General features: G+C 38.7%; 1 protein-coding gene across 1 annotated transcript in view; it reads left to right on the top strand.

Moving 5' to 3' along the window:
• Positions 1–26,851, top strand: part of CHN2 (chimerin 2) — a 160,756-nt gene that overhangs the window by 48,123 nt on the left and 85,782 nt on the right. Inside the window, exons 2-3 of the mRNA XM_031590162.2 lie at positions 16,877–16,915; positions 25,219–25,274. Of these exons, the coding sequence (XP_031446022.2) occupies positions 16,877–16,915; positions 25,219–25,274 (95 nt within the window). The remainder of the gene's footprint in view (positions 1–16,876; positions 16,916–25,218; positions 25,275–26,851) is intronic.

Below are 26,851 nucleotides of genomic sequence, written 5' to 3'. Positions count from 1 at the left end.
GAAAATACCCACCTTGGCAGTCAGGATGTGAGGCCCTGGGAAGCTGCTGGTGACGTGGGAATAGCCCAGCCTGCAGAAGCACTTACAGGAGAAGGTGGAGAGGTCATGATGACCACTGAGGCTCACTCCTGTTTCTCCAGGTAAATAAATAAATAAGCAGCAGCTGAGACAAACACTAAGCAGCAGGTTTGTCTGAACTGAGCTGCTCCTTTCTTGTCCAGAAGGAGCAGCGTGAGAGATCAGAAACCACATGAAAGCCCTGGACTGGGGAGTGGCTGGTAGACAACTGCCACAATGCAACAAACGTATGTGCTGCTGCTGCAGCAGATGGCCCAGAGGCTTTTCTCACAGTGCTGTGTTAGGGGCAAGAAATTGAGGCAGGCCATCTTCCTACTGTCCTTCGTCTCCTGCTCTGTCATCTGTGGTGCTTTGAGCAGGTAGGAAGCCACCACATTAGAGATGAGCACAACCACTCCATCTCTTTCTTGATTTTCTTCCACTTCTGCACCCTGCAGCTTCTTTTCTCTGCTATGATATAGGAGGGGCTGCAGGCTGAAATGGAAGAAGAGGAAAAAGGCATGTGCTCCTGTAAGGCTGGGTATCTGGCTGGGAGCCGGCCTGCTGCCGCTTGTTCCGCATCAAGCTGCAGGCATCGCAGTTTGGAATTGAGGAAGGAAAGCTCCTGAGATACGTTTTGGCTCATAATGCAACAGCAGTTTTCTTGCCCATATCGCTCTCCAGTGACGCTCGGCAGCTGAAATTGATTTCTGTGCCCCTGATGAAATATTGCAACTCTGCCATGTTATTGGTGTTGGATTCAAAATATTTACTCTTCTGAACTTGGCAGTAAAGATGAAACTTGCTTGCTTCTGTCTTACTCTCTTATTGCCCTATCCTTGAGTGCCAATGTAGAGTGTCTTGTTTTTGAAGTGTACTCTAGTATTCATGGTAGCAGAAGTATTTGTTGCTTGTTTAACTGCAGTATTTAAAAGCCAGGTTCAAACTGAGGACTCAGTGCAAGGTAGCTCCCCAGCAAAGCTGTCTGCCTCAGAGAGGCTGGAATCACAGAATGGCTTAGGTTGGAACGGACCTTGAAGATCATCTAGGCCTGACCTCCCTGCTGTGGACAGGGTTGCCAACCAGATCAAGCTGCCCGACTTGACCTTGAATGCCTCCAGAGATGGAGCATCCACAGCTTCTCTGTGCAGCCTGTGCCAGTGCTCACTACCCTCTGAGTGAAAAATTTATTTGTAACATCTGACCTAAATCTCCCCTCTTTTAGTTTAAAGCCATTCCCCATTGTCCTATCATTATCCAACTATGTAGAAAGTTGGTCCCCGTTCAGCTTGCAGAATCCCTTCAAGTACTGGAAGGCCACATTGAAGTCTCCCTGGTGCCTTCTCTTCTCCAAGCTGAACAAGCACAGCTCCTTCAGCCTTTCTTCATAGGAGGGATGCTCCAGCCCTTTGTTCATCTTCCTAGCCCTCTTCTGGAGTTGCTCCAGCAGTTTTTATGTCCTTCCTGTACTCATTGCCCCAGGCTTGGATATTACTGGCCTTCTGGGCTGCAAGAACATACTGCAGTTTTTATGTCCAGCTTTTTTTTTTTTTTTTTTTGTCTATTTGGGCATATGAAACTCTATAAAAAGTATTTTTGACAAGTTTAAAAATTGATGGATACAAAATAAAATGAAAAATTGGTAAGAATATTCAATTTAATTTTGAAGTCAGTTAAAAGGCAAGATATCTATTGTTCTATATATTCCGTTCTGAAAAATGCTAAATCTGGAGTGTTTGAAAGTCAAGAGTAGTGGTGAGTGTGTGAGATGATGTACAAAGGCCACACTTGCAAAAATAAGGACTGAACCTCAGTGAAAGCATAGAGAGGTGTACATCTATTGTGCTAGTATGAACATATTCAGAAAAAAAAAAATGATCCTCAATAAACTTTTTCAGCTAAATTAAGATAAATTGACAAGAATTCATCTGTTTTATAATCTGTTTATGTACTACTGGTCTTTGGTCAGATCTACTGTTTTATTTTTGTTATAGGTAAAGATCCAGATATCAGTTCTGACATGAGATTATCTTTCAAACATTTATGGAGGAATTAGACAAACTAGATTTGAATTAGTGTTTCATACTGTTTCTAGTCTGGGATTTTTATTGCTTTTTAGCTTAAAGAGAGGTAGCAGAGTTTTTTCAATAGATTGTATATCTTTATTAGTTATCAGCATAGTCTGTGTTCAGCTGGTGGATAGTTTGAGGAGTATACTTCTGTTGTTCTGTGGGATATGTTAATCTTGACTACCTCAGTGGTTCATGTAAATTCTTACATAGGAAAATATTTCTGTATGTAAAAAACAGCTGCCTTTTCAGTGTCACAAGTTCTGGACTGTAAAGCATAAACTAGAGAGTGGCCAGTTAACAGCAAGTGTTGCAGGAATGTAGTGCACTGGTCTAGGATATGCAGAAGTAGTGTGTCTGGTTGGCTAATGCTGCTGTACAGCAGTAGTGAGGGCACACCTCTGAGACCCGTATTTGGCAGGACACTGCAACTTCAAGTCAAATCTGTTTTAGGAGAAATTATAGGAACTATGAAAGCTTTCTTTAGATCTGGCATCAAACCTCTTTAGCACTTAATCAGTGGTCTCTTAGGTTGTTATAATAACACTGGAGTATTTTCAGGTGAGTCTTGAGATTAGCATTGGCATCTCCAGCTTTATTAAAGATGTCTGTAATGCGCTTCTAGAGGAGGTTTGCTTTGAAGCTAATGATCACGAAGCACCACCTCACCTTGATCTTTTTCCTTAGCTCTTTTGTGCAAGAAGCTCTTTTGTTGCTGGAAGCCCATGTTTCACATCTCTCTTTTGCCAACTGTTACATCATTGTAAATTCTCTGTGGCAGGACTTGGCGTTCTTCTGAATTTTGCTGTCCAATGCCACCAATAGTGTGCCTTGTCTTCCTCATCAGATATACATGACTGCTTTCAAATCTGCTCATTCCACTGGGGACTGATTTTTGGACCCTAATGAGGGAGAAGCTGGTAAGAAATGTAGCCTTTCTAAACAATAAATTGGTTTTCAGAATACATAAATGAAAGAAGCGTTTCTGTTGGAAAGGTTTACTGTTTGGGGACTTCAACTAGACTTTGTGAAGCAGCAGTGTAAGTAAATTGACTGGCATCAGATAAAATGATGCACTGAAATCAGACTTCTAAGCAAGGGGATACAGGATGGAAGTACAGTAGCCAGTTGCTATTCTCTGGTACGTCTTAAGCAGAGAAGGGTATGCTCTCAGTGAGCTGCAGTTTGCTTGTGAATAATTCACATTTCAGGAAAAATAAGTTATTACAAAAGCTTTATCTGGAATAATTGTATTATTTATGTGATGTGTCACTTCAATAAAAATGTATCATAAATATATTGAGGTTGTTTTTTCTCACGCTCTCAGAGGGAACTAAATCTCCACCATTTTTCTTAACGTTTATATGCAAAGCTTCCTGGTGTAATAATAAATCACGTGAAGTTATCCCTTGTGTGTTTGGTGCCCAGTTATTCTTATATATTTTTTTTCTTGTTTTTAACATCATCTTCTGCTGTTTTCTGGCTATCTCTGTGTTGTAGTCAGATGGAACTTTCTTAATAGTTAAGGGAGGCTGCACTGGTGCTTACTGCTATGACACTGATAACCCTCCTGTTACTCTTTTGCTTTTCCATCCCTTTTCCTTGTATTTGCTGGATATACGCTATAATCACAAGCACTTTTAGGTCAGCAACTGCTGTGTTTTATTTTTAAACTACGCTTGTTAGCAGTTGGACTTGACACCAAACCTTATTTTGGGTTACAAATGCTACCATGATGGGAATATTTAATGATAATAAAGTGCTTTGATTTTTGTCTCATTTGGAGTTCCACCTAATCTGACTAAGCAGTCAGCAGCTACTCGGCAGAACTAAATTAAATATTATTACTCTATAAAACCATTTAAATTTGAATAGCCTTTTATTTAAGATGCATAAGCATTTCTCAAACATTCAGTCTGTTACACAAATTATATGCTGTGAAGGAAGCATTTATTGCTAACCTGTAAAAATAAAATATAATATTGGTAAGTTAGCTGGAAGCTTGTAGATATTCCGAAAAGATGACAAAGTAAGATTAGCAGCAGAGCTAAGCAGAAATTGTTGCAGAGCTTTTTCTGAATAGCTTGTCAGTTTTATGTTCTCCTAACACAATAATGGGCACTCCCAGGAGGTGTGAGTCTCATGGGATAATTATTCTTCTGAGGTTTAGATGGGTTTTGCTATGCCTTTTCCACACAAGGGAAAGACTGCCTTATAATTATTCTCCTCCTCTTTCAGTAGATTTTCCTAATGTAGAAATTAATAGAATTAATTCTGTATACATGCACAGTACTTACATTACCCAGCATATTAATGAATTTCAAGCAATATTGAATGATGCTATCAGATGGCAATAGAAAGTGGTTTGTAGCTTTTATCTTACAAATTGGTTTTAAGTCTCATTGTACTTGCCTTTTGAGAGGTATTTCTTTTTAATATTCAGGTCTATTTTCTGCTGTCGTCAACTCTCTCAATCTGGTTTATCTTCAACCATCCTTGAAAATAATAAACCCAAGAAGTAAAACTTTAAAATAAACATATATTCTACAGCAGTCGAATATTTTTATAGTGCCTGCTGCACAAAGCTATTTTTGTTGCTCACTCTCTCTCTCTGAGCATCAAATAATATTGATGAAATGCAGCAAAAACTTGGCAAAAGCTTAGCTTCAAAAGGGTGGCTTGTAGGGCAGCACATTTGATCATTAGTTACAAATCTATGGTGTTGCCAAATAAACCTGCAGACAGCTAGCAGCCCCAGTCCCTAGATTCCCAAGAAGGCTTGTATTTGGGAGGTTTAGCTGCTAGGGTGATCTGACAAGTTCTGACAAGCTCTCCTTTATGGTGTAACAACCATAGAGGAAAAGCGGAAAGATCTTTAAAGATGAACTTTCTCACCTGTTGCTCTCTTTACAAGATTGAATATCCATCATAGCTGTAGTGCTGTTGAGACGAGTGCTTGCTCATCCTCTCACCCAGATTTCCTATCTTCCAAACAGGAGTAGGTCTGCAGGATGGTGTCTGCAGGTAAGACTTGCAGTTCCTGCTCGGCACCAAGCATTCCCTTTAGCTTAAGGGGAAAAAAAGGCATCATATCACTTTGGAGATTTACCAAATCTTTCCAAGAGACTGACAGGAATTTGTGTTGTTCTTCCTTCTCCGTGCTCCTGAGTGCCACTAGTCTAACCGTGCTGACAGGTTTGAGTCTTTCAGCAGGTATGTACACGTTCATTATACGTGAATAAATAATAATTGAACCTTGTTCTGCTAGATGAAGACTGATATGTTATCAGGGAACAAAGATCTCCTAAGCATGAGGAGTAGGAAGTAATTGGTATAAAGCATTTTTTGTGTGCCTATAGCTATTGACCTGGTGTACATAACTGCATATGTGCTCTAGGAGCTGGGGCACGGGAACATGGCATTTCTGGTAATTCTGCAGTACAGTTAGCTGGTTTTCTGGTTTAAAAGGCTGTGATTATGCCTGAGCATTTGAAGGAATTTTGGCTCGTTTGCTCTTCCAAGAAGAGAAGCCGGAGCTGGGTCATAAAGGCTAGCTGCTGATTTTGTTCCACAGAACAAAAATTGAGAATATGTGATTTCTGAACTTCATCATTTAGAGAGTATAAATCACAAGACAAAGCGTACGTGCTTACTGATAGCATGTTGAATATTATCAGAGTCATAGAATCGTTTGAGTTGGAAGGGACCCTCAAAGTCCATCTAGTCCAGCCCCCTGCAGTGAACAGGGACACCTACAGCTAAACCAGGTTGCTCAGAGCCCTGTCCAGTTTGACTTTGAATGTCTCCAGCGTTGAGGCATCCACCGCCTCTCTGGGCAACCTGTTCCAGTGCCTCACCACCCTAAAAAACCTCTTCCTTAAATCCAGTCTAAATCCCCCTCTTTTAGTTTCCCCTTGTCCTATCACAGCAGACCCTGCTAAAAAGTCTGTCCCCTTCTTTCTTACAGCTCCTCTTTAGGTACTGAAAGGCCACTATCAGGTCTCCTGGAGCCTTCTTTTCTCCAGGCTGATTATCAGATATTGTTTAACTGCTGTTAAGCTCATAGTAAACATATTTGCAAAGTTTAATTTTCACTAAGAGTACTGCTTTTTTTCTGCATCTCTGCTGTGAAATATGTATTTTCATGCCAAAGCCATAGCTTTATTCATAATTAATTGACTTTACACAAGCTGTTTCAGTGGTGTGAGTTAGAGGGTTTGTTCAGATTTGTGGTACCTGAGCAAATCTTTAAAAATAATTCAGAGGATGAGCTTTTTTTTTTGCTTAGTGTCCAGGTTTTAGGATCATAGATCTGATGGATGAGCTTTCAAGTACTGGCTTCAATATCCTCTGAGTGTATCTGCAAGATAAGTGGGGTGTAGAGAAGGGAGAAACAAGTTTTCTTTGTGATTTCTACAAGGGTAAAAATTCCAAAGTATTTATTAGGAAAAATAGTGGTTTCTACTTAATTTCAAAGATAACTGGCCTATCTCACATGACACAAACAAAATACGTTTTCGTACTGGAAATTCATTCTTTCACCATATTTACTGCACACAAAGAATCTTTGTCTATTCTGAGACACTTATGTACAATATTCTTGTGTTCTACGCATCTTCTAAATTTGTAGAATAGAAGATCTACATGTTAGCCAGGCTGCAGTCACATTTTCCTTTGTACATCACGGGTGGCTGAATTCTGTCCTCCCACTCATTGCCACCAGAAGCACTGGTTACAATTGAGGCCACCACCTTCCCCTAAGCACTGTGCTGAATGTGTTGCGACTTGACAATTAAAATGTGGTGGAAACACAGAATTTGCCTAATATGGCATGCCATTGACCACAGTGTTGCTGTAAAGTAAGTGCAAAGCTGGAGGCAGAAAAGCAATACTGTCACCTGTGCCCAGGCATGAGGGTGTTTTGTACAGCCACACTACTTTGATCAAACGAAGTTGTAGAAGACATAAACATATCTTAAATTTTATTGTGTTTTGAACAATGTATTTGTAGCTATATGATACTGTAAGAACTCATCATCAAGCTTGAAAGTGCCAGGCAGTATTATAAGGATCCTGGAAGAATTACAGACTTACACAAAGCAATTAAAGATTCCTCCTGAGTAAGGAAACAATACATAAACCATATTCATTTGAGTAGAAATGGTTTATAATAGCTTTCTAACAATTTTAAATACTGGTAGTAACTTTTATTGCTGAGATTTCAGGAGAAAAGTGGAGTATTTATAAGAACATTGTCAACATAGAAATACATATTATGAAACAATTTTAAGATAAGCATTTCTTTATTAATTAGATGAAAATTTAATAACTTTAAGAACAGTGGTGCTAGGGGTACTGTTAAATCTGGGTGGCAGTATTATAGAAGGACTTGCAAAGCATTTGTGTAACATTTGAAGAGAAGGTGGGTGCCTTGGTAATATCTGACATTGGTAAATCAAAGCTATTTTAAAAAATAATGAATATCCAGAAAATAGCTTACATAAAATAATAATCTAATTGGCCTGGATTGTAACTGGCACACTTGGATAAAATACTTACGAAAGAATGCATTGCTTCTTATCCTATGAGCCGATTGTTCCGAGTTTTATCAGAAAGCTGTGGGAATGATTAATATGCTTTGCAGGTGGGTGGTGTTTTTCCTGTTTTTCATGCTCTAATATAGTATAAGAGCAAATATTACAGCAAATGCTGTGCGACCTGTAAAGGAAGTCAAGGAAAGACCTAATTATTTGCTAACCTTTTATTCTTCTGCAGGTCCTAACATGTGCTCTGCTTTGCAGAGTAGATCCCATTTATGATGTCTGAGAGTTGAAATTGTGTGTAGGATATATAGTTCAGTGAGGTCCCCAGTGTCTGAGCAGCCCTTGTGTTGAGAGCAATGTATTTTGGGATCTTTATACATTACCAACTTAAAATTGTGTGGCTTTCTTGTTTGATATGAACTATTGGGCTTCCTCTTGCTTCTGAATCTGCAGTGTTCAGCTTTAAAAATACTTCTATTTCTGCATACAGAGAGATGTGAGTGCAGGCCTGAGTGGCAAAGGCTGAGATGTTCCCTGGAAAACCGTTGAATGGCAGCCATGTTCAGTTGCTGGGCTAGAACTACTGCTCCCCTTGAATAGTCAAAAGCAAGCATTTGTGCCCTTAGAATCATGGAAGGATTTGGGTTGGAAGGAACCTTAAAGATAATCTAGTTCCAACCTCCTGGCTGTTAGCAAGGATACCTTTCGCTAGGTCAGGCTGCCTGGGGCCCCATCCAGCCTGGCCTTGAGTGCATCCAGAGATGGGCCATCCACAGCTTCTGTGGGCAGTCTGTGCCACCACTCATACATCTAACCTACTCTCCTTTAGTTTAAAGTCCTTATGCCTTGTCTTATCACTATATTCCCTGATAAACAGTCCCTCTCCAGATTTCCTGTACATCCCTTTTAGGTACTGGAAGGCTGCAGTGAGGTCTGCCCAGAGCCTTCTTTCTCCATGCTAAACAGCAGTCCCAACTCCTTCAGTCCCTCTCCATAGGAGAGGTATTCCAGTCCTTCCATCATCCTCATGGCCCTCCTCTGTACCTGCTCCAGCATGCCCATGTCCTTGCTATATTGAGGACCCCAGGGATGAAGACGAGACTCTAGATGGGACCACACAAGGGCAGAGCAGAGGGGGGCTCTGACTTCCCTCACCCTGCTGATCATCCGTCTTTTGATACAGCCCAGAGTACAATTGGCTTTCTGGGCTGCATGTGAATAGTCTCATGCTCTCCTCAGGCACAAGGAAAAGAAGCCTAATTAGAAGGTACTGTTATACTCTTTACCAAAAGGCCAGTATCTGCTTAAAGAACTTGAGGAATAATGTCCATCAAAAATTTTAATGGGTCTGTATATATTATGTAGGACTACATATTCTTGAAGGCAAAGTCAGAGAACCAAAGCTGTTATCATAACAGAAACTATGCACCATCCCTCTTCTGTCTTCCACATGACAGCTGAAACACATGAACCAGTGCAGAACTGACACTGTGGCCAAAAAAATCTAAGTAATCAGCATGTCTTTTACTTACATTAATGAATTCTACTTGTAAACTGAAGCAATTCAGGATCTTTTGAATGTGCTGTATAATTGAAAATTTACAGCAAGGGAAAGCAAATTGAGGAGAGAAATCGTCACAGCTTAAATCTACCTGTGTTCTTGGTTAACATCTTATTCTAAAGGTGGTCTTTCTTTGAAAATGGAATGATTGTCCCTGTGGGCCAGAGAGATAATAAAAAGATGCATGTCAAGAATAACAGTTACCAAAAGCAATGATTTGGATTTTGCTAAAGGTTAATAAGTTTTCAGGGAATGTACTGGCTCCTTTGACAAGCCAGATAAATGGGCATCGTGTCAATTTATGATTGCATTTCTGGAACAGGGAACGTGCTGACACTATTTCAATATAAATGTTCTAATTGAAATATTTCATCATAATCACAGTGACCCTTTTATTGCCATTTTTTGGCATTATTGCAGTTATTTCAGTCATGTGCTTTTTCATATAATGCATGGGTTTCTTTTGCTGAGTCCAGGCTGCCAACTTGCAGGGTTGCTGGTTGTTTTTTATTTCAATTGCTATGAGTAAATGACAGGAAATATGTTGTCACGTTCTGCACGGTGATAAAACTGCTTCAGTGAAGCTATTCTCATATATGCCAACTGATTATCGGGTCTTGATTTTTAGCCAGGAACTAACTGGTCATTACTTAGATGCTAAAATATATCTGAGTGGGATATGAGCTCTGCAAATGTGATGTGATTTTACTTATGTCATGTGTTTATTCCCACCAAAGAAATGCCAATCTCTCAGTCAGGCAGAGCCCTGACTGTGCCATTTTAATTTCTGGATACCTCTGCTTTCTAGATTAAATACATGAAAATGTGAAAATAACTATTAGATTTTAATTACACTGGCATTAAATTGGATAATGGTTGCAAGCACTGGGGCTTAGTTCTTAGTGACCAGATTAAATTTAATGACAGCCATTAACTAAAACAGATTTTTGGCAGTCAACCATGAAGGATATATTTTGTGGGGGTTTTTTGTTGCTTTTTTTTTTTTTCTCCAGCATCTTCCTTTTTAAGTTTTTAGGCACAATGTTGTGATCCTTTAAATGATGAAATTCTTAATTGTTGCTCTGTGAGCAAAATGCTTCAAAGCACCTAAATTATGGAGGCTCATAACTGCCATCCAAAATCAAATAGATTAGAAGTGATTCAGCATGATAAAAGCCTGCGTGAGATTAGGCAGTGTGGATACCACCCTACACTATAAATCATAGATTTCCCAGAAAATATTTAAGGCATTCCGAATATTTGTATCAGCTAACTCAGATCCTCTGTTGGGTTCTTTGATTTGCCATCTGGAAGAGCCTCTTTTCTCGTATTTCTTGGGCCCCACCGAGTATCCCCAAGAACTGCTTTCCTGAAGGACTTCTAAACATAGATTTATGCACATATTCTTCCCTCTCCTACTATTGAGAGCTGTACCTATTCCTTCTCTCCATTTCGAGATTTTGAAAGATAAGCTTTTAGCTTTCTGTCTTGTCTTACACTTGCAGTTACAGTTTTCTTGAAAATTTGCAGAATAGAAAGACAGATGTTTTAATTAAATGCAATACTGCTACAGTTGGATGATTGTAGCAGTCTGAGCAGCGCTCACCAAGTGCAGAATATGTCTCTTCAAGCTTTTGTTCCTAAAAGTTTAGATGTGGGTTCAAATAATTCAAATCCCCAGTAATGTGTTGGAGGTCATTTGTTTCACAAATACTTGACAACTCTTCTAAACCATTTACTCATTCACTGGATCTTTTCTCTTCGTTTTAGTGACCTAGATATGTGTGTAAAACCAAATTTTCTATGGATTGCCCAAACTTGTCTACAAAAGATAATGATTTGAAATCTGAAGCAAAAGTAAGAGAGCACAATTTAGGAAGACTGATTGGTAGAATTGAGTAAATGAGCTTCATTTGCAACATCAGTGGTTTCTAATCACAAGTTTATGGTATACAAAAGCAAAAGATACAAAATAGCTGTCAGTTTAGATTGTGCTTATTACAAGCTTACTGTTTCAGCCTGATCACTGTGCAGGATAGACCTCCATGCCTTTTACAAGTGTTTCTTGACATTTTGAATTGCACACTATGGCTGATTTTTTTGGAAACAGAATAGCATAGTACATAGGGAAGTACTCACTGTGTGAATGAATATACCAATTATCGTGCATGTTACAAATAATGTGATTGCTTCTGTCCTTACACTGGAGGTGAAATATCTTAGTAAGACAAAAATTGAAGTATCTTTCCATATTTTAGTCTCCGTGTGCTGGTGAAGAGGAAGTTCAGCAGTAAAGATGGCAACTACTGACTGATTCTGTAGGCAAATGTATGTCTGAATGAAACATTAAACAAGGCTTTTGACATGCTGAAGTGTTTTCAAAAGTTGCATCACTAATTAATAACTGCAAGAGAATTAATTTTGTTTTTCAAAGGAATGCTGACTTTTTAGGAGTCATAGCGATGCTTGTTTGACAGAATGATTATTTGCAACTTGGAAAATAAGAGCATTCTTTCTCAAAGGGTAGTCAAAGACGTGCTTGTAAGGGCAGTTACTATATGGAACAGAAGTACCCATAACACCCAAATGTATTTGCCATACAGCAGTCACACATAAAAGTGCCTATTCAAAACAGTTAGCCAGAATTGATGCAATATGAGCTAGTTGTGTATGCATCTATATTAATTTGCAACAGGGTAAAACAAATGAAAATAGCTGTTTGCCGTCTAGCTTACTGGCCATTAGGGGACCAGATAAGATGAAAATGAGCTTCTGTAATTGCTAAGTTTTAAGTACTTGGAGGAAATTAAATAATGCAGAGATGTTTTGCGTGCTGAAAACAAACTGCCCTTAGCAAAGAAGCTCCCTCACTACTCCTTCCACACAGCTGGAACAAGCTCTGAAAAAGGGGACATGGGGGTCTTGGTGGATGGCACGTTGAATACAAACCTTCCTTGGAGACAGTCTAACACCATCTGGATCTGGTCTTGGGCAAGCAGTTCTGTGTGGCCCTGCTTGAGTAGAGGCTTGGATGAGATGACCTACAGAGGTCCTTGCCAACCTCAGCCATTCTGCGGTTCTGTGATCTCAGTGCTAGTCAGTTGTACAATACAATCCTGATTTTATGAAGGGAAATGAAAAATACAAACGTGCCTTTAAGTATACAAATCCATTGATCTTTCACATGGCATTTTACTCAAGTACAATTACATATAAAATAAGAAAAATAATATTGAATGTTTTGAAAACAAAGCTATCAAAATGGAAGTGCAGTATATGGTAAAACTGCAAAATCTCTTCCAGGGAAGTATACAAAAGGCTTTGAAGTACTAGTAGGTTTTAGTCTTGGTCCTGAAAATAACAATAGAAGATGAAGAAATTAGTAACTAGACTTGTTCATCCGGTTAATCATTTATCTGCACACTGCCAGTAGGCCAGTCTCTTCCAAATTGGCTCTTCTTCACAAATAAGAGTCTTTTCTTGCACACACAGCTCATAGTTTTAAAATTAGTTGTTCCTGGAAAGGAAATCTGAAGTTCAGACAATGATGGCAGAAAATCCAAGCTGAGACAGTGCTTCCAAGGTGAAGTGCAGATATTTTTAATTTTTTAAATAGTTATATAAGGAGGACAGGAGGACAAAGGAAAAAAAATGTTTTCTTCCTTTTTTTTTTTTTTTTTAATACTTACTATGAATAAATTAGCAGAGAGTTATGGTGCCCCTTTGGCAGCTGTCCTCCTATGGTCTATGTAACTCTTTAGTACTACAGGGATCAGTACTTTTTGAAATCTCTAAACTGGTCAAGGCACATTTGGAGATTTGTTACTGTTCCCCTTGTAGTTAGACACTATATTTATAAATCAGAAATATTTGAGTTGTGTGACATGATATGTGGTCTTTCCTGTAAAATAGTTTCCTCTTTCCAGTGCATTAGCTTTACTGACAGTCTAAAGTCTTTCCTAATGGGTAGCTTAGTAGAGCTGCTTTTTCTAGGTCAGTCCCAGTGTTGGTAATACAGAAACGCAAACGTCGGTGTTACGTTGCTGTCTGCACAAAGTACAAGGAAGCAGTAAAGAGGAATTCAGCCATTCCAGTGTCTTTCACAACTGCTCCCAGAAAGGTGGCACCTTTGATTCAGAGCCAGGTGTGCAGAAGGACAGCGCTTGAAGTCTATGGATAACTTTGCTTACTCTGTAATTAGTGTAAGCTTTGTTTCTCAGAAATTGCTCAAGAATGGCTATAAGTAAAGTGTAGACCACTTATCATGCATCCTTTACAGAAATAGTCTTCTGTCTTCCTTGGTAGCATTCACCATTCCTAATGCCTTTCTGTATAACCAACTTCTAGTTATTTTCTTACACCTAATAAGTACTGACCTTTTCAACTGTTTTGTTTGGAAGGATTGAGCTAATGGTATTGCCTGTAAGACTCTTCATGGAAGTCTCTCGTGCCTGTTTTGCTACTTCAGTTTTTTCCAGTGTGGAAGCAGTGTGAGGATTTCTTGGATTTTCATGTTTTTTTGCATTTCTGATACAGTGTTGGTATTAAGACTTGAAATAAGAATAGTGGCCTAAACTTCTGGAAATGGTATAGTTCATTCAGAGAGTCTCTCTAAATTGAGGTGTATCGTATCTTACCCTGTGTCATTTGGTTGAGCTTTTCAGAACTGATACTCCTTTAGTGCTTTCAGTTTCTCCTGTGGCAGCTTCTTTTGACCTTGTGCTTAGCTGTCTTCCTTCTTGAATTTAGACATGTCACTGATGAAAGTGTGAACCCCTCAAGGGAACAATGATACAAGAGAACCTTCCTGTCTTATTACCTAAGAATATGTCAGTTAAACCTTTTTTCACGTACTGCCTATCACAGTTAGGATAAGCCTCATGATCAAAATTCACATTAGGAATATAATATAATGAGATAACTCACAAGGCCACTTATCATTTGTGCCAAGTCTGATTTTTTTTGTTGATTGATTTTGGCTAAGTATGTAGATCAAAACTGAAGTATGTGGTCCTTGCTTGAGATCGTTACCACATCCAGAACTGAAGATGAAAGCTGAGGGATTTGAGATGTCGTGTACTTCTTGCATTGACCACTGAAACTATTACTGGTAATCTCTGTGAGCATGCTATACTAACCCAAGTGAAGGAGAATGATGCACAATTTAATTAGTAGAGCCATCTTAGGGTAGAAGAGGGATAATAGTAAAAACAAAACAAAACAAAAACAGCCAGTCCATGCCTGCAGAGGTGCCCTCTGGCCTCCTTCCACAAAGGGAGCACGACACTGGGCTCCACTAAACATTTCCCTGATCCTTAAGCATGACCTCTCTCTCTAGGTTGTATTTAAGCTAATTGTTTTTATCTCCCTGCAAACGGATGCCATCAAATGTCATGCACAATAGCTTGATAATAAACAGCATTAATAATGCTGCTTGTGTTGTGTTTTGTTCTCCGGGCTTTAGGATGCTATCAGCTGGAGGGATTGGAGACGATGCTGCAGTACCTCGTGAGGGAGAATCTGGAGTTGGTGACCCATGATTTTCCTCCAAGTGTACTGCCCTTTACAGTTACTCCTTTCTGTCTGCTCTGGGCTGACAGATTAATAACCGTGACAGATCTAACATAATCATTGACAGTTTTGTTTTATGACTATCTCTGAAATGATTGTGTTTTTTACCTAGGCTACAGTGTTTCCAAACTATCAGTCTGTCTAAAGCTAATGAAGCACTTTATGGCCACTTGTAGAACAGCTTCCATTGTTTAATTTCATGCGCTCTTTCTAATTAATTTGCAAGATGACAGCAACAACTGATACTTATTTTTTTTGCATTGTTGATCCCACTATTATTTCCTTTGTGGAGTCACAAGTATAGATAATCTAATATTTGCATTATCTCAATGTTTCTCTATTTGGAAAAAAAAAAAAAACAACACCACCCAACCTGTTAATAAGCAAATTCAGAAATTTTTTTGCAGTAGTATGGAAGTGTGGAATAGGAATATAATACACAGTATTATGGGTTTATACTAAAAGACATAGAGAGCAACAGATGTATAGAAAAAAGCCTGAGTGATGTATTACCATTACAGAGAGGAGAAAAAATTAACCTCCTCTTGCATGAGTAAATTTCACTGGTCTGGTCTCATGAATAGCTTCACAGAATTTAAAATAATCCTTCTGTATAATGAATTTGCAAGCTAATTACTCTTGGATTGCCACAGTATGATATAACTCTGTCAGTCTGGAAGTGTTGAAAATTTTGCCAAAGTTGTGAAGTGGATCCAGCTGAAACCAGAATTGAATGGGTTTCCCAATCAATATATCTGCAGATTGTTGCAGTGTATTCTTCCAGTAACTGTGATAATTGTTGGGTTTTATCCTTTTTTAAAAAACAATAGAGTTAGAAGTGGCAGATGGTAGTTAATGATTAACATTCCTAGTAAACAAACTTTTGCATGGATATATTTAAAGTGGTTGTGTGTATATAAATAGACAGGGAGCATGAGCTATGCAAGTATAATTGAATTACATTAACATAACTTAAGTAGGTTTGGTAAATACCAAACACCTTAATTAACTTACACAGTATTAGGAGGTTAATGATATACTCCTGCTACAAGCAATTCTTCAAAGTGTTTGGCAACATGGCAGTTCAGAGCCAAGCTAATTCATGGTACCCCACCCTTTGTAGCTGATGTACAGCAGTTTAGTTAAATATTGCACTTATAAGCCTGGCCTCTGCTGGGATTTCTGGATGTGTAAGCAACAGTCTTCCTTAGGAAGGCCTGGAAAGCTCCCTCTGGAGTGAGGTTTGTGGTCTCATGTACTCAACATGGCACTCAAGTGGTGCAGGTCTCCGTTCCAGCCTGGAGAGCCTTCTGAACTCTCAAGATGTTTTTTTCTCAGGCTCTGTAAGCTTGCACTTTTAAACAGAAACTCCCTGTCAAAATTTTATCCAGCAGCGTTGTATAACTCTTGTGCTAAGAAAAGATAGCAACTCTTTTTGTGCCATCAGTTGATAAAGACAATTTCTATCTGTCTTCAGCTGCTGTTTTTGCAGTCTTTCCTCTTTCTGACTTCTTATTTATATTTCTTTTGCTGATGCAGATTCTGGAAAATATGCAAATTGCATCCTATAGTCAGTTCAAGAAGCATAATTGAATCTCATTGTTGGAACTGTCAAATCAGTGTCCAGTCTTAGCTGTGCATCTTTTTAGCTAAGCGTATATCATTTATTGATACTTACTCTAAAATCTAAGTAGTGGAGTTAGAAGCCTCATTGAAAGTCAGTAGTGGAAGCCGGAGTCTTTATCATGCTGAATAAAGTAAACAAAGAATGTTGCTACCAGTCTAGTTAATTACTTTAAAAATACTGGTGAGTCAGGAAACTATATGCAAATTGGTATGAAATTAATTCACGTTGTATTTGACTGATTTGGAAAAAGCACATTGGATCTACAAGTGGTTGAAATTTGTATTCTTCTCTCATATAGAAAACTGTTCTCTAAATGAGCTAGCATCTCTCTTGGGAAAGAAATGTGAATTTTGCTGACAAGCTGAGGACTCTCAACAGAAAAATGCATGCTGACAGTTTGACCCAGTGGCCAATTGACTGATTATTTATCTTTTTACTTCTGTTTTAGATGCTGAAGAATACCAGCCTCCAATATGGAAATCGTATTGTAAGTACACCATAATCTTAGTACCTTGCCAATATGTCACTGTTATGTCTTTTTCCTTTCTTCATTGGGAGGGAAAAAAAGAACAACATAAATGTCCATTATGACTGTAGAAATTACTAAATGGGATAATAAATGGAACAACAGTGAAACTTGAACTTTTCTGGGTCTCTATAGAGCAAATATAGCAGGATTTTGAGTGACAGACTCTCTGGGTTGCCTTACTAATGTGTAAATCCTGTGTTTCATGGCTTTTCTTTTGAGGGTTCCAAAGGTTGAGGTTAATGCTTCATGAATTTACTAAAGGGAAGATTTGAGTGTACTTGTCTTTTTCTATGGGTTGTCGATTCACTTTAAGATAATAAAATTTTTGATCCTGAACAATACAAGATGTTTTTTGAAGTGGTTTAGAAATGTGACCTTATGATCAGTTCTAAGAACCTTCCTGTTTTCTATTAGAGAAGTCATCTACATAGAGTGCAATGCAGAAGTGAATATTTTACGCTCTTCTTTGCTTTGTATGTTTTAATAAATTAGTACAGATCTAAGACAAAATATTACCTTTTAAATCCTCGTTAAAGATAGCCTTTAAATTTGATCTTATTTTGAACACTTACAGAAACTTAAGTGAAATGTAGCTTTGGGTGTTTTTTTTCCCCCACTGATTTCAGATACATAGCTATCCTAAGTGAAAATGACCCTCTTATTTTGGCAGCTTCAAATTCAGTACAGCACCATTACAGAAATGGAAGTATAAAAAGGATTGCAGTAGTTACATGCCTATACACGTATAATTCTAAAGACTTGATTAAACTTGTTGGCTTTGCTTTCATGCACATTACAGTATGCTTCAAGACACCACCTATGTGAGAATGACATTCTACCTCATAGTAGACTGGGATTCTTTCATCCAGAATTTGAGTATACCATTAAATTATAAAGATTGGTTTTCAGAGCACTGTTTTCCAGACACTTTTGGTTTTGGTGTTCCAGTATGTTGGAACTTTGTAGAGTATTTGAAGAAAAGTAGATGCTTGAGTGTGTTCTTTTAATATAAAAACCAAGCTTACTTAAAGTCTGGAAAAACTTCCACTGACTCTGATGAGACCAGGATGTGAAATGATAATAAGGAAGCTTCCTATAGAGAAAAACATCAAAAACTAACAGGGAATAAGCACGTGCCTTTAGGCACCTTCTCTTAGTCATCTCACTTGTGCAGCCGGCAGGTCAGTGCATGCAGTGAAAAAATTTGGTTACATTTTGCCTGAGAGTTTACAGATAGTCCTTTAAAAATACACAACAAAAGCAACAACAAAAGCACAACAGGATGAAATAACAGAATATGAGGATATAATTTCCTGTTTGGATATAAGAAGGATGCCAATATTGTGGCAACGACAAAGTCATCAACATCTCAACCCCATGCATGAATGACTTAGGAAAAAGTTACCCGGCTCCAAAATTCACATAGTAGTTTAAGCCTACAGAGATTTATTGCTGAGACTACTTAGCCACAGACATACGTTTTTCATTGCAGTATTGGATGAAATGCACTTCTTTGCTCCTCTAGAAAAATCATCATCTGTCCAATTAATTATAGAAATTATGACCAATGATTGCATTACTCTGTGATGTAATCTCCTCCTGTCTCGTCAGGTTTAAATGAGTACATGCATTTTACTCTTAGCAATCAATGCGTTCTGCCTATTTAATGATTATTTTATGTGTATTTTAGCTAGTAACTTTTTTTCCATGTTTGCTAATATACTACTGAAATACTTTGCATATGCTTTTGACTTCTTTTTAAACAGCTGCACTATGTGGTCATTCACTGACTTAATTATCAGTGCTTCAGCTCTTCCAGTTTCTCATCAAGGACAGATTATCCAGTTTGTGCAGGCAAAGTATTCAGTTATCCATGGGCAAAGGCTGGCCAAAGCAGAACAGCTTTTCAGTGTTATACTTGGTATAATTCAGAAGCTTGTTCCAGCTGGATTTGGAAAAGATGCACAGTTCTAATTCAGAAGATATTCACATGTTCATGAATAACTGTTTGAAGGCATGTAGATTTCACAGGTCCGCACTCTGTTGTGAAGTAATGTGGCAAGTTGCAGAGCCACAAAACTAAGGAATCCTATGAAGCATTCTCTGGCAGAAGGCAGTGCATTTCTTCACTGCTTTATAAAAACAGTGATAAGAATTTTTCCTCTCCACTGGAGCATCACTGATCATAGGTGAGTTAAAATAGAAAGCTGCAGACTGAAAAAGGTATGAAGGCATTGGTGATGATAGTCCACCTTCTCTGGCAGAAGAGGAGTAAGTGCTGACTTCTGCATGTCACCTCTATGTTGCTTTACACAGAACGGATTTTATAATTAGACATTTCTGTCTAAAATACTTAGGTTGCTCCAAAAGTAATGCCTCCTATTTATTTCTGTGGAAACTACAACAGATACAAAGAGCACAATAAACTGTTTGATAGAGCAAAACCACAGCTAAAACACTGTTTTGATATAGTCACCACTATCAGCTATGCATTTTCACCATTGATGAATAAAAAGGGCTTGCCTGCCTTGCTTCTCAAAATCTGCGCCAGCGGAGGTGTGACCCACTATTTCACAGCTGCTATGATGGTGACATTGCTAAGAAAATGTTACCCACACAGTCTGAACAGATGGAAATTAGAAGTTGCCAAATCCAGACTATTCGGTGGGTGTGGTAGGACAGTGTGCTCCATAGTCTTCAAATTGATGTAAGTGCTGGTGTTATCATATTTCAGGTAGAAGGTTGTCGTCTTCTCTGGTCTGAGTCTGGCAGTTTGAGCCTTTAGCTGAGTCACCATCACAGTGTGGTGTTAAGAGTTTGTGGTCTGGGTAGCGGGAAATCCATAAGGATCACCCCTTTCCTACTGCACATCATTTTACTTGTGAGGGCTGTGACTTGAACTTTTTCTTCAGTGGGGAATTCACATGTTGCTACTCCATGGACTGCTATTCTGACCCTGGATCATAGTCATGGCACCACATCTCTTCACCAGTAATGATGTGATCCAAGAAACTGCCACCTTCAGCCTCATTGTAGTTCAGTAGGTCCTAACAAACCTGTATACAATGTTCTTTGCATTCTTGTGTCAGCATTTGTGGGAGCCACCTGGTGCAAACTGCAATATTCCAACATTGCAACCATAATTTCCAATGCAACGAAGTAGATATTCAGCTACACGCATAGATCCCTGGTTGTAATTTGCGTAAATGGGCTGATTGTGATACTCTTCATTTCCTGCTATGAAAGCTGTGCATGGCTATCTGGAACGTGGCTTGTTTTTCATGCCGCTGTTGTCACTGCTGAAATGCACCACCCACCACCTCACTGTGCTTGCTTCCACTGTTTGATCTCCATTAGCATTCAGAAAGTGTCAGTGAATGTCAATGGGGGCCATTTTTTCTTCATAGAGGAATTCAGTGTCACATGTTTGCTTCACATGCACTTTCGTGTCAGACGTCATTTTGTCAGACTGCCCCTCTGCTGCCATCTCTAGCAACTACATACAATGGAATACTGTCAGGAAGGTTTAACCTCTTCTGCCATACCACCACCATCAGCTTCTGATGCTGTGGCTGGCATACTAGAACAGGAGGCATTAATTTTAGATCAGCCAGTGTTAGATTAGAGGATTTACCTTATTTATTCTGGGAAACAAGTCTCATCCCCTTTCTGCAACAAAAGAGCTGTATGTCTTCAAACTAGTTATATCTCAAATAAATGTTCACTTAGATATTCTATAATCAATTAAAGTTTTGTTGCCTTTATGCACTCCCAGGTGATTATGATACTATGGATGCTGGGAAGCTATTTGAATTATTAAGCTGATAAAAATTGTTCAAGGGGCATTTAAAAGATTGTCTTTCCCTTTTCCCTTTTCCCTTTTCCCTTTTCCCTTTTCCCTTTTCCCTTTTCCCTTTTCCCTTTTCCCTTTTCCCTTTTCCCTTTTCCCTTTTCCCTTTTCCCTTTTCCCTTTTCCCTTTTCCCTTTTCCCTTTTCCCTTTTCCCTTTTCCCTTTTCCCTTTTCCCTTTTCCCTTTTCCCTTTTCCCTTTTCCCTTTTCCCTTTTCCCTTTTCCCTTTTCCCTTTTCCCTTTTCCCTTTTCCCTTTTCCCTTTTCCCTTTTCCCTTTTCCCTTTTCCCTTTTCCCTTTTCCCTTTTCCCTTTTCCCTTTTCCCTTTTCCCTTTTCCCTTTTCCCTTTTCCCTTTTCCCTTTTCCCTTCTATCGCACCGCTGCATTTTGGTTCAATATTTTGTCCTAATAGTACTATGCGTTTCACTTGCATCTGGTGCTGGACCAGAAAGTTACTTCCAGTCTGATGCTGTTTTCTAAGCAGCAATAATACATTTTTCTCTTTGTGTGCTGTTGACTTTTTATGAAGTCAATTTTCTCTGGGCTAGAATAACAATGCATCATTTTGTTCAAGCATAATCTTTTTTATAATCAAAGTGAGTTTGTCTCTAACCTGCCTGTCAGTTCTAAAGGCTGAGATACACTCGGTCAGATGTCAATCACTGCTTACTACTGTATTAAATAAGTACGTTTTTATATTATTTCAATCAACCATATTCTTATGAATTGGATTCTGTTTTGAGATTTTCAGCAGTGATGAGAGGGAAATGAGGCAAAAAGCAAGGCTAGGATGTCACTGGAGGAAGTGAATAAGGGACGGTCAAAATCTTTCTGAACTTCTGACCATCCACTGGACTCTGCTGAGGTCTCAGCAGTGTGTCAGTCCAAGAGGTAAGCACCCAGCAAATATAATGAAATCAGGCAGTGCTGTGGGATGTTCTGCGCTTCTGAAATGAGGTCACTTAATGAGGTGTCTGTGCTCATTGGAACTTAGCTGTAGGGCACATTTTTATCGAGTCACCTTAGCCATCATATTTCACTTGTATTCATACCTCATCTGCAGATTTTCACATAGCAATCATTTGAAGCAGTAACAGGAGAGAACCCTTCTGGGGAAGACCACAGCTTTCTATAACATTACACTTGTTTTCCTCTGTAATGCCCCAGTCTGGAATATTGTCTTTCCTAGCTCTTCACTTACCTGCCCTTTTGCTGTTTTTGCCTCTTCCATCCTTGCCTTGCTTTGCATCGTTTCTGAGTATTTTTGCCTGTCCTTGTTGTTTCTTTCTCCTTGAACTGCTTGGCATCTCTCACCATCATGCCAGTGATGGGTCTCAGTCCTTTCTTTCTGTTCCCAGTATGTCTCTCTCCTTCATCCTAATGGTTCTACATTTCTCTCCAGTAGTTCTACTGGACAGTGTTTTCTGTGATTATGAACAGTCACAGGCTCTGCTGTGGTTGTTATCTGGGGGTCCTTTTCTCATCCTGCACGCTTAAGGCAGCATGTAGATTATTATTTATTTGTATAGTAGTAATATTACTTTATTTTCCTCTGATGTATTTCTAAATTAAATATCTTTCTCAGTTCAGATTATTGTGGAGGTTAATTACCCAAGAATGATGGCAGTCTTCTTCAGACTATTCAAAACACAGTTGTTAGGATGGTTTGTCCTTCTAATACCCATCATGAATGCCTGCACTGATTGATCCCACTGCATCCTATCAAAGTCCACTTTTCTGTGTTCACTTTCAAATTTTTTGTATAACCACCCTCTCTTGTTAGACATTCACAGAATCACGGAATTGTAGGGACTGGAAGGGAATTCTGGAGATCATCTAGTCTGACTCTTTGTTAAAGCAGGTTCCCTAAATAAGTTATGCAGGAGAACATTCAACCGGGTTTTGAATATCTCCAGAGAAGGATCATTTCACAGCCTCTCTGGGCAGCTTATTTCAGCGTTGCATAACCCTCAAAATAGAGAAGTTTTTCCTCATGTTTTTGTGGAACTTCTCAATCCACTTCACCACACTTCCTAAGCTTACCTACAGGGACGTTATGGGAGACAAAGTCAAAAGTTCTGCTGAAGTCAAGGTTGAAAACATCCACTGCTCTCCCCTCATCTACCCACTCAGTTATGACATCCTAGAAGGCTACCATATTGGTCAAGCATGATTTCTCCTTGGTGAATCCATGTTGGCTACTCCTAACCTTCTTCTCTTCCATTTGCTTGGAGATGACATCCAAAGTGAGCTGTTCCATTCCTCCCTTTGTTTTGTGAAATGCTGATGCTTCTTCAGTGATATCAATGACATAGTTTAGATTGCTTAAATAACACCTGATTTAGTATTTGGCAACCCTGCATGCAGCAGGGGCATTGGAACTACATGATCTTTGAGGTCCCTTTCAACCCAAACCATTCTGAGATTGTGTGATCAACCTCAGCGATCCTTTCAGACATTTCAAAGAGCTCTTTACCATTCTCATTTCTTCTAAGTGCTGCATGTTGTAAGTTAGGCTTCGTATGTGTTCTTCAGACCTATTTTTTCAGCACTGCAGCTATCAAGATTATTTTAGAAACAGCTTCATCAGCTTAATTTGCTCTGCCAGTTAATATTTAACAGTTTTGATTACTGAAAAATGGGATTTTTATAAAGTATAATTTTTCAATTAAAATTTAAATGAATGAATTGGGGAAATAGATCTTTCATTTAAAATGGCGAGGAAGCAATCTTGTACTTGCAGTATTTTGAATCCATAGAGTACCTTTTCCCTACTAGAAAAGTATGGGGAAATAAAAAAAAATTTCTTCTTTAATATGTTTAGTATTAAGCATTGTGGTGGTAAGCATCAGTACCTTGCTGAATCAGCTATTATACTGATTTCAAACATTCGGAAATGGTCTCTTAAAAGTGTAATACTGAGATGCAGAATAATCAGAGTTTTAAGAAATGGTCTCTGATTTTTGAAGCATATTTTTTCATGCTTTACTCAACAATTCTTTTGGATACACAAATAATTTGATCAGAAAAGAGTGAAAGGAAGGCTTTCAGTTTTACTTGGTAACACATTTGGAAAGGTAAGAAAGCCCAGAAGTTGTGATAAATCTTCTACAAAAGCAGCAGTAGGTCTGGCAGTGAAATGGGTTAAGACGAAATTCTTAGTACATATTCCAAGCTGGAGTGCATACGTAGGCTTTAAAACTGACAGGAGAAATGAGGAGTTACGAACTCTCCTGTTGTGTCCCTCCTGTGAACCAGGGATGCAGAGATCACATTGGGAAATGATATGTTTTTATCCACCTTGACATTAGCAAAGAACACACTCCCCAAAGCTTTCTTATTCCCTGAAAGAGAAATTTGAGTGCAAGCTGACGACTTTTCACTTCTCGTGTTTAATTACAGCTGTTTCTAGCCCTATTTAGAGAGAAGATGCAGAAGAGAAGGTGCTAAAGAGCAACACCTACCATTTCCACACCCTTTCTGTGACAGGACTCCTGTATTTACCAAATCTACTACCATTTATTTTCCTTCCGTAATTTACCACCATTTAGGGCATAATTCAGAGCTTCACAAGCACCGTGAAGAGCACTTCCCGAGGAACTCGGTCTTTAAAAAAATTCCTAGGCACAACGTCATCTTCCCAAATGCAGTATACGGAAGACCTTCCTCAAGGGAGGCAATCCCAGCCTTTGGGATTTTTACTGGAGTTCTGGAGAGACTGTCTGTCTGCACTGGAATTGATTACTGTCACTGTATGTCATCTCCCTTTCATGACTTTTGAGTGGAAAGGAGAGGAAGGATCTCATTAAATACATGAAGGGAAGAGAGTGGGGGCCAGGGTTCAGCAGCTACCACTGGCCTCAGCTCTTTCTCATGCAGCCTTCAGAAGACTGGTAAAATTGATCCTGGGCCATTTGAATGTGGCGTAATCGTTCTGTTCGCTTGCTCATAAATAGTCACCAGGAAATCTTAAAAACAAATAAATTATGAGATGATGATGGGCTCTTTCAAACGGGCTGAACCTTTTCTTGCCCCATCCAAAAAGCACAGGTGCTGCAAGTAAGCATTCTGTTCTTCAGATACAGTATGTGCAGAACTGAGATTTCATCCTGAGATACACCTGAAAAATCCTTCTAGAGCTTTTTTTTTTTTTTTTTTCCTGATATAGAGGCAGTAACAATTCTAAAGGGAAGTAATGATTCTAAGAGTGAAAACAATATTCACTTTTACTAGTTTACAGGTCAGCAAACTAGTCATGTTTTCATATAAATGATTTGCACATACCTAAATAACTCAGTTTGCTGTCTTTGCATTTGCATTTTATTCTGTAGCCTCTGGCTAAAAGACTCATCTGAATAAAAGTTTGTGTATGTTGCAGTCTTCTAATTATCTGTACATTTTTGTCTTTGACAGTGTATCAGTTACAACAAGAGGCACCACGTCCCAAGAGAATCATCTGTCCTCGGGAGGTCAGTTCCTCTTTCACTACACCTTGTTAAATCTGATGAATTGTCAGCAGCATCATTACCAAAAAATCTTTTGTATAGTCTGAGGGTAGTATTCTCTTTAATTTTTCTAAGCCATTATTTTATATATTCATTTTCCTTAAAGTTGATTAATTGAAGCAGATTAATAGCTTGCTAATTGGGCATAGAGGACTGATTCTACTACTAGAAGCACCTTATTGGACAAATACTCCTAATCCATTGCTTACTGTAATCTTCTGTATACTACCTCAAGTATTTTTTGTTTCTTTGTCAAAATGGAGCAGCAGAAGGTGTATTTTTTTTCCTACATCCACATACTAAAGTGCATGTGATGTGTTTCAGTGTGATTCATGTTGCTAAGATTTCTTGAATGCATTTTGCCAAAATTCAAGTTCAAGCAAAAAAAAATAAGTTCAAGGTAAAATATCTGGAGAACTTGACTCTGTCACAAAGTCTTTAAAGATATGTATTAGAAATACATAGGACTGAACATTTTACTGGGTCATCTTGTCTCCTGTTTTCTTTTCCTGTATTTCTCCATCTCTTCTTAGTTAAATGTATCATCTCCTCAAAACGCCCTGTATAATAATGATTGAAAACACACGTAAGCTTCTCTGCTCAATCAATAAAATTGTGATAGCCTTATCTTCTATAATGTCAGGGACAAATTTTGTGCAAATAGAAATGTAATACTTGTAACAGAAATACTGAATGCACAAAGTGATTACATGAGGTATAAAAGATTGTGTGGAAGATGGAAACTGAATCGTTGCTATGATATACAGCTCTTTTTTTAAACATTATCCCAAGCTTTGACCTGCTTTCCCACACTGTGTACCCACTGAAGAAGAGCCCTAGCACAATGCTATATCAAATATTAATGGATGCAGATTCAGGGCAGTTTTGTGGGGTGCAGAAGGTTTTGTACCAAGGCACAGGTAGATGAAATGAGTTTTCCTGGGTCATAAAACTGGGTCATTGCAAGGTCAGAAACAGAATCCATTTTTCCCAAGTCCACAGAACACCTTCACTAAAAGGCTGTTGCGTTTTTTTCTCAAGTGCCATATAACAGTTGTTTCGGAGCAGGATCTTGGACTAAGACCAAAGGTCTTCAAGCAGTGTTTATTCTGGACGTTCCCAAGACACACACACAGGATGGTCAGAAAGGCAAGCAAAACTTGGGAGTGGGTGAACCCTCCTGTCATCCTCCCTGGCAAAAACAAAGCTCATGAAGAAAGAGCATGCTGTAGCCATGTGGAGTTTTGCACACGTGCTGCAGGGATTTAGCAAGACTTTCCTCTACAGAATTGTTGTGTCAGAACAACAGGCAGGTCTCTCTAGCTGTGGTATTTTCAAAAGGTTTTACTAAATGAGTATCACACAGCAGGTATTAAGCTATGACTGATTTAGCTGAAAATACTTAAGGTAAATACTTAAGGTAAAGATTTTATTTCCTTGCAGACTTAGAGGAGTTTCTTACTTTGTGTGAGTCAATAATCTATCCAAGATCTTATTTAACCTGCGTACTGCAAGTGTTTTGAGGAAGAACTTCTCTTCAG

Source organism: Phasianus colchicus, chromosome 6 (genome assembly GCF_987193195.1).
Source record: "Phasianus colchicus chromosome 6, bPhaCol1.hap1.1, whole genome shotgun sequence".
Classification (NCBI taxonomy): domain Eukaryota; kingdom Metazoa; phylum Chordata; class Aves; order Galliformes; family Phasianidae; genus Phasianus; species Phasianus colchicus.
Note: the sequence above shows the minus strand (reverse complement) of the source record. Positions and strands in the feature narration are given on the sequence as shown.